Consider the following 8809-nt stretch of genomic DNA (forward strand, 5'->3'; position numbering starts at 1 on the left):
AACGAGGCGCCGTGCAGCCAGTTTTACGAAGTTGACAAAATGGAACAAGAAGAGCGAGGAAGGTTGGCGAGGATGACAGTGACGGAGCTAGACGACTTTCTCCGGAGACCCCCGAGCGGCTTCTCGGTGGAGAGCACCCCGCTGCGCAGCGTCGTCCGCGGTGACCCCGACACCAGCCTGCTGCTGGCCGACCCCTGCGACACGTCCGCGGGGAGCGTCGTCTTCCACGGCTCGCTGGGCAGGTTGGTTTGGAGCGGGGATTGGGGGCGGGGGGGGGCTCATTTGTTGTCGTTTGGTTGCAAATAGAAGAGTTAAAACTGTGTTTCAACGATGTGATGAAAGTTGAAGCAAGAGGAATTCAACTTCAATAAAAAGTGATAATCGTTTGCATTCAAAGTTCATTTGTTCGCCACAGTGAAACTGTTTTGAACAAGAGATAATGGTGTGTTTAAATAGTGTTTGAATTAGATATTTGGGTTTAACAAAGTTGTGTTTCTCAATAAGGTGATGATAAATTAAGATTGTATTTCGACAAAGTGGTAATTGTTTAACTACAAGAATTAGAGTTGTTCAAAAAAAGTGAGAAATGTTTAAACAACAGAATTATAGGTGTGTTTCCATAAAGTGTAAAGAATTAGTTGTTTAAATATAAGAATTAAAGTTGTGTTTCAACAGTGATGAACATTTGAATGTGTGAATGAAAGTCGTGATTCAACAAGTTGATAAATGTTGATCTTAAAAAGTAAAAGAATTAAAGTGATGTTTTTCCTCCAAACAACTAAACAGGAGCATCACATTGACAGACTTGTGGCAGTACAGCGACTTCCGGAGGAGCCTGGTGTCCAAAAACATTTTCATGCTGGTGGCCACGCGCTCGCCTCAGTGCACAGGTAATTAATTCTACTGAATGCTGAGAGACGAGCATCACACGCATGCTGTTGTATGTCTGTGACAAATATCGTTTTCCTGTTGGATGAATGCTAGGAGACAAGCGTCCTAGCTAAGCGTAGCGCGCAACCAACAAAAAAGTTTTTTTTGGGCAAATGCTGAGAGACAAGCGCACACACAACAGTGCCAATGCCAAAGTATTACACGCATGCTTTTTTATGTTAAAGAAAAAGGTTTTTCTTATTGGGTGAATGCTCGGAGACGAGGGTCTATGCTAAAGGAGAGACCCCCCCCCCCATTTTTGTGCAAATGCTGAGAGACGAGCACGCACATAAAGGTGCCAATGCTGTGAGACAAGCATTAAGCAAATGCTGTTGTACGTTCATACGTGTGTTCTAATTTGGTAAATGCTAGATGAGCGTTTTTCAGTGGTTCACCGAGCGTTACACAAGCATGCATGAATGTGTTTTGAGTGTGTGTTTGATTCCCTGCAGAGGTTGCGAAGCGCTACGTGGTGTGTGTGCGGGGCGCCGACCCGGTGGTCCGGTGGCACATGGAGGCGGGTCTGGACTGGACCATCTCGTCGGTGGCGGGCGAGAGCTACGAGGTGGAAGTGAGTCAAACTCTCAACGCTGGATGATTGTCCTCATTTAAAAAGTTGACTTCCAAGTCTTCCTCCCCAGGTGGACCTGACCGACGCATTGAACACGTGGGCGGCCCGCAACACGACTGGAATCAAACCGGAGTGGGTTGACTCCTCCTTCACGCTCAAGTACCACTCCGATGCACTTTTTGACTTCCCGCACTGGCTGGGATTCAGCAAGAGGAAGTTCAAGGTTGGACTCGGATTGCTGACGCTGATGCTGAGAGACGAGCGTGACACTCATTGTATTCTGTGTCCAAAAACATTTAGCATGAATACCGTAAGACAAGCATTCACGCTAAAGTATTTTTACAGCTCCGATCCTGCTTCTAAACGAACTGTATATCAAACAAACATCATTTTGTGTAAATGCTGAGAGACAAGCACTTTAATCATTCTATTGTTTGTCCAAAAACATTTCACGTGAATACTGCGAGACAAGCATTGAAGCTTAAAAAATATACATCTTTCTGATCCTGATTTTAACCCTACTGTATGAGAGACAAACATTATGCTCATTCTACTATGTATCCCAAAAAATATTGCGTGATTACTGCGAGACAGATATTCACACGAAAAATGTACATTTTTCTTATGCTGATTATAACGTAACCTTTGTATCCAACAAAACTAATCGTGTGTAGACGCTGAGAGATGAGCACTTAAATCGTTCTGTTGTTCACACTAAGATAATTGAACAATTCTGAACCTGATTATTACGAGTCTGTATGTCAAGCAAACATCATTTTGTGTAAATGCAGAGAGACGGCATGACACTCATTCAATTGTGTCTCAAAAAAGAATTGGCGCGAAAAGACCTAACCGCGAAAAAAGCCTTGAAGCTAAAATAACAATTCTGATCTTGGTTGTAACGAAACTGAATGCCAAACAAATGCTGAGAGACGAACACTAAGCTTATTCTATTGCGTGTCCCAAAAACATTAAGCACATAAATAGGTCTACTGCGAAACAAGTACATCCCATAAAAATACATATTTAAAAATGTATTGTGTGAATGCTGAGAGACGATCATTTATAGTACAGTAATGCTGATGTACACTGAGAAATGAGCATTAGTACTTCCACTGTACCCCCAATGTTTTCGTGTTGTTGTGTGAATGCTGAGGGACCAGCATTACACTACGTCCAGTGTACATTTACAAAAAAAACCAACAACCTTTAAACATTCAAACATTTTTTCTTAGGGACTCTCAGCATCGTCTGCTGTCGATTGACCTATTCTGCATTAAATATAAACACATGCATGTCTTGCTTTAAATATAGTGTGTGAATGCTGAGAGATGAGCATCGTGTGACATTGCATCGATTTCAGTTTGTGTCGTGGAAATCGATGAATGCTGAGACATTTACACACAAAAAGTCTCCTGACGGTAATATATGTCATCTCTTGTTGACTCTTGACAGTTGCGACTGTCCTGATGGGGGCGCCTGACTGACTTTGGCGGAGATGCGATTGGAGGACGAAGCTTGTTCAGTCAACACGCTGCATTATGCTGTTATTGTTTTCTAGTACTGTATGATGGATGTGATGTTTTGCACTGACGCATTTATACACTTTTTATACTCTACGTGTTTTTTTGATTGCATGTTCAGATGAATGGAAAGAAAAAAAGGTTGCAAGAAAAAGTTGCTGTTTTTTGTGGGGGTCCATCTTTGTTGGCGCTAAGGGATGAGCAGCAGAGCGGACGTGGCCTTGGTGAGGGTCTCCAGAATTTCCTTATTAAAGTTGCTCCCGCAGTAGTACGCCAGCAGGAAGTTGACGATTCCCAGTGCGCTCATCAGCATCAGAAAGAAGAGCACGCGTTTGCCAAACAGGTAGCCAGGAGTGCTTCATGCCAATGTGAACAAACCAGTAAGAGCACAACAAGTATTACAACACAAAAACATCCGTAAAATCAATTGAAATGGAAGTAGTAATGTTGATTGTGAGACATACTAGGAAATGTTTCAAATGCTGTGTATAGTATGAATGGACAATGCGCACACAACTTCCGCGCTTGGGATGAGGTTGCATGCTAACTGTTGCTATGCTGACATATGGATTCAAGGAATTTTGTTGTCATAACAATACACATTTACACATGATATGGCACAAATACCCAAATTTGCAAGTTAGCAAACTGAGTAACCTGAGTAGAGAAAGCACTAAGGCTGCTTATAAGGATTTTATCTCTTGCCCTGTGTTCAGATGCTATTTCTTATGAGCATGGATGGAACGCTAACACGCTAATGCTTGTGATACTGATACATAGCAAAATCGTAAACTGAGTATGGATGGCAAATATGTCAGCTGAACAGTTTGAATCAGTCAAGAAATGTGGAATAATTAGGTACATTTTTAAAATTTGTGGGAATTTGGGAAATGTGAAATATGGTTCGCCAATAAACTGAACAGTTTGAACTTGAAATGGTTTGAATCGGTTGAATAAGTCAATATTGAAAAGAAAATATTGAAGGATGAATTAAATTAGGAAAATGTCTCCATTCAATTCAATGGAAATTATTTTCATGGCAATTGTGGAATTGCGGGGAAAGTGAGAATTTGGGGTAAAGTATGCGGAAGAATCAGAAAGAAAAAAGTACCTCTGAGAGCTTTGTCCCATGTAGCCCACAAAGTACTTTTGACGCACCAGCACGTACACCAGGCCAGCGAATGCAGCAGGAGCTTGAAAACACAATGCCATTATTAATGACTATTAATATATTTCTTTTTTATTCACAGAAATAATAAGTTTAATAATAATATCTTCATTTATGTAGCACTTTTCAAAAACAAGTTATAAAGTCCTTAACAATGAAATAGATACACAACAATGGGCAATAATAGAAACAAAGATAAGAGTTATAAATGTTAAGTTAAGAAAAGGCAAACGATAAAAGTAAGTCTTCAGGATAGATTCGAAAGAGGATATTGAGTTTGTTTGCCAGAGATCTTCAAACAAGGAGTTCCACACTTTAGGAGCTCCAGCTGAAAAGGCCCAATCACCCTTATCGAGGAGGTGAGCTTTTGGAACCTTCAGAAAGGCCCTGCTGGAGGATCTCAGGCAGCAATCAGGCTCATACAGGGAGTAAGTAGATCACAGCTATAAGCTGGAGCCTGACCATTCAAAGCTTTTAAAAACAAGGAGTAAAATCAATTCTAAACCTCACAGGTAACCAATGAAGGGCATGAAGGACTGGTGTGAGGTGGTCTCTTCTCTTAGTGGCTCTTAAAAACCTGGCAGCAGAATTTTGGGCTAACTGCAATCTTTGTATATTGCTTTTGCTGTTTCAATGGGACATATAATTGTGTATCATTTGTGTAACACTTAAAGTTGCGAATTATTTGGTGGCCAAGAGGTAACATGTAAATGGTGAATAAAAGCGGGCCCAGGATTGACCTCTGGGGGACCCTGCATAGAAGCGGACCCCTGAAGGAGGAGGTGTCACCGAACATGACAGAGAAGGACCTAAGTGACAGATATCAACCAGTCCAGAGCCACATCACTGATACCAACATCATTTTCCAGACAATTGTGTCAAGACATCATGGTCCACTGTGACAAATGCTCTGCTGAGGTCAAGGAGTATTAAAATAGAAGACTGGCCTCTATTGGACGCGAGCAGCAAGTCATCCGAGACCTTGACCAAAGCAGTCTCAGTGCTGCGTAGAGAGTGGAAACCAGACTGAAATTTCTCAAACAACAGATTATTGCTCGTAAAAGAAATAAACTAAACTAAATAAATTAACTTTTTTTCTCAGAAGATTAACAATGGCGTGCTTCAAAGCAGATGCAAACGTCCCCGTGTTGAGAGAACTGTTAATATTGGCTTAAATATCTGGACCAGCTGTCTGAATTTTGTACCTGTGGCCGAGATAAACAAGGTAACGGGAAGGCACACCCGGAAGAGTTATGTGTTTGCATATTTTGTGGTACCTTCAAACAAACACACTCACAGAGAAGCAGAGACGCAAACATACAAACGTGCACACACCCCCACAGACGCAAATACACACATGCAGACACAAACAAGCACACAGACACACACAAATGCACAGAAGCACAGAGACACGGATGCGCACAAACACGACACACATGCACAACCCTCCCCTTCCCCCCACAAACACACGCACATATACACTCAAACACGTGCACACAGAGACACACACACCTCCACAGACAGAGACACAAAAGGCTAGTGATAGTGCGGGACTGCGTGTTAATGATTTACCTTGGCTGAGGGACAGGCCAGCACACCACATGAGAGCCAGGAAGGTGGTGTAGGCATCCATACAGTTTCGGCTGCCGGGAAGGGAAATGGATGGGAATGCTGGGTATTAGTTTGGAATACCATTTTTAATACTGTACAGTGTATCTGCAAAGTATTCTCAGCGCTTCACCTTTTCCACATTTTGTTATGGTCAGGATTATTAACAAATTCTTTTTGCCACTCAAAATTCTACACAGGCTCCTCCTACAACCTGATAGAGCTCATGAAGACAGGTGTGCCAAACCTGTGGCGTCAAAAGACAAAATTTGTTTCGCCCCCTCCAAGTTACGTAACTTTGTTGTCCTCACATGCGCATCCTGATGTCTCCGGTGTGATAGCGGTACAATCGAAACACTATCAAAGTGACAATGTGTTATGCAACAACCAACAGGAAGTCCTTTGACGCGGTCCAGTTAAACTGGGGCCCTAAGCCGTAGCTTGGGAGTTGGCAAATAAAAACACACACACCTGTCCATACAGTAAATATAAAAAGTCTACACACCGCTCTTCAAATGTGAGGTATTCGTGATGAGAAAAAAAAAGTGATTTAAAAGATGCCACCGCCACAGGCAGGTCGCTCCAAAGTCCAAGCGTTTCAATGGAATACGTTCTGTCAGCTTTAGTTTTAAGCCTTGGCTTTGGAACAACCAGAACGCCTTCACCTGAGGATTTGAGGCGGCGGGCTGGCTCATAGGTGGTTAAAAGTTCAGTTCTGTAGCCAGGCCCATCTGTGCTTTGAAAGTAATCAGAAACATCTTGAAGTCAATTATAAAACAGACTGGAAGCCAATGAAGTGATGCTAAGATTGGAGTGATGTGGTGCCACCTATTTGAATCAGTGAGAGGGTTAGGCTGCTGCATTCTAAACCAACTGGAGGCGAGAGATTTTAGTATGACACCACAGATGAATGAGTTGCAGTAATCTAACCCATAGAAAAATAGGGTGAGAATCAGACATACAAGGTCAGCTCTAGCAATTATTGATTTTGTCCTGGCTATGGTGCATATATGAAAGAAATCGGACAACATTATTGATATAGGTTGTGAGGCTGAAATCTGAATAAAAAATGACTCCCTCTGGCAGTGTAAGTGATGGTCTCAGAGAAAAAAAATAATGCTACATCTGATGATGTCAGTGGTATTTTGCAAGCTGAATAGAATTATTTCAGATTTGGTGTTACAAAATGCTAGGAGATTCTGTGTCATCCAACAAATGATCTCAGAAATTCATTCATTAACAACAGCTAGGCTTCTAGGATCTTCTGGTCTTAGGGGAAGGTATATCTGTGTGTTGTCTGCATAGCGGTGAACTGAAACTTTATGGCGCTCCATTGGCCACGGGGCAGCATATAGAGCGAATAATAGAGAATAGAAATGGGCCTAAAATCGAACCTTGCAGTACACCTCAGGCAAGGGAAGTGGTAGCTGAGCAATAGTTACCTATGGTGACCGCAAATGTTAACTCTAAAAGATAAGAATAAAACTAACCTAGTGTAGTGTCCCTGAGCCCCACTTAATGTCTAAGTCGATCGATTAAAATAGCGTGGTTAACCGTGTCGAAAGCGACACTGAGATCCAACGGAATACGTTTTGACTTACCCTTTATCTGCTGTTAAAAGCAGGTCATTAGTTACTCTGAGGAAGGCGCTCTCAGTGCTTTGACCAGCTCTGTAACCAGGCTGAAATCAATGTAACTCAATGTAACTGGTCGCTGCCCCACCAACTCCACAAAATTTGTATGAAATTCATATTCAAAATGAGTTTGGGCATAATCATGTATTATTTACTGAGAAGCGGCTCAGTAAACAAAGAAATCAATTTCAAAAAAGAAGACGTAGGGAGTGTTTTACGCCTTCACCAGAGTGAGTTTGGACATCTTTTTGGATTGGTGGCACCACAGGAAGTGGCACAAGCTGCTTCCCACTGAAGAAACAGGAAATCCTGTTCAAGTGTCTAAAATGTTAGATGAGACACTTGACCTGGTCCTGGATAGTCAAATTGAAATAAAAAGCCAAAATGCAAAGACCAGGGGTGGTCAAACGTTTGTCTTCAAGGGTCAAATGCCTGCAGGTTATCTGTAGATTTTTGTTGTTGGTGTTGTTAAAATGTGTATGACAAAAATATTTAAAATTGTTTAGTTCAAATAATAAGTCAATCATTTCTGTATTTCTATTTTTATATTGATGGTATTTTGCATACATTAAAAAGAATAATTGGAGTAAATACAATAAACATTCATTCTCATTTGTATTTAAGTGTGCATTATGAATTAATCAATTACATCACAAAATGAATAAAAACCAATTCCTGATAAAAGAGTTCAAATGTGTATTAGTTTATTTGAAATAAAACATGAATAATTAAGTTTATTTACTATTATTTATGAGTAGAGTGTGAAGTGTGTCTTACTTGGCACAAGCCACTCGACTGAAAGCGGGACTGTTGCACTCCTTCTCCACTTTGAGAGCGAAGAAGGCTTGAAAAACATTTGGGAGGGAGAACATTTTTGAAATAAATCCATAATTGATGTTACCGTCAAGCGACATTTGGGAGGGGGAACAATTGTAAATAAATCCATAATTGATGTAACTGTCAACCGACGGCTCACCGTTCTGCACCACGCTGACCAAGGTGACGACCACAAGCAGGTAGATGTTCTCCACCACCTTGACTTCCATGATGATGGGGATGATGAAGAGGAAGGAGCACAAGACGGACGTGCACAACTGTTGAGAGACAAAAAGACAGTCACACTGTGATGAGCTGCTCTGACGAGCTTCCCCTTTATGCAAATGTGGCCTGCTGGCTCGCCACTGTGTTTGCATCATACAGTGGCTATCAAAAGTCTACACCCCTGTTTTTGTGCTTTTAAAAAATGAGACCAAGATAAATTATTTCTAAACTTTTTCAACCATTAGTGTGACCTCTGACTAAGCCCCCCGAAGGTTCGGGCGCTCTGAAGGTTTTGTGCTCACACTGGTTACTATTTGGAACTGTTCATAATTCC

At 41.5% G+C, this 8809-nt stretch overlaps 2 protein-coding genes across 2 annotated transcripts; one reads left to right on the forward strand and one right to left on the reverse strand.

Moving 5' to 3' along the window:
* Positions 1–4: 4 nt before the first annotated feature.
* On the forward strand, positions 5–3120 carry LOC133415888 (mesenteric estrogen-dependent adipogenesis protein-like). Its single transcript, XM_061702420.1, has 5 exons — positions 5–242; positions 787–890; positions 1383–1501; positions 1572–1724; positions 2957–3120. Exons 1-5 carry the CDS (start codon positions 40–42, stop codon positions 2969–2971), a joined length of 594 nt encoding a protein of 197 aa, XP_061558404.1. The 5' UTR covers positions 5–39; the 3' UTR covers positions 2972–3120.
* On the reverse strand, positions 1902–8542 carry alox5ap (arachidonate 5-lipoxygenase-activating protein). The gene is made up of 5 exons (XM_061702421.1): positions 8411–8542; positions 8212–8278; positions 5765–5835; positions 4136–4217; positions 1902–3380 (listed from the first exon to the last, which is right to left on the reverse strand). Exons 1-5 carry the CDS (start codon positions 8478–8480, stop codon positions 3215–3217), a joined length of 456 nt encoding a protein of 151 aa, XP_061558405.1. The 5' UTR covers positions 8481–8542; the 3' UTR covers positions 1902–3214.
* Positions 8543–8809: the final 267 nt, after the last annotated feature.

This window comes from Phycodurus eques, chromosome 17 (genome assembly GCF_024500275.1).
Source record: "Phycodurus eques isolate BA_2022a chromosome 17, UOR_Pequ_1.1, whole genome shotgun sequence".
NCBI classification, from domain to species: domain Eukaryota; kingdom Metazoa; phylum Chordata; class Actinopteri; order Syngnathiformes; family Syngnathidae; genus Phycodurus; species Phycodurus eques.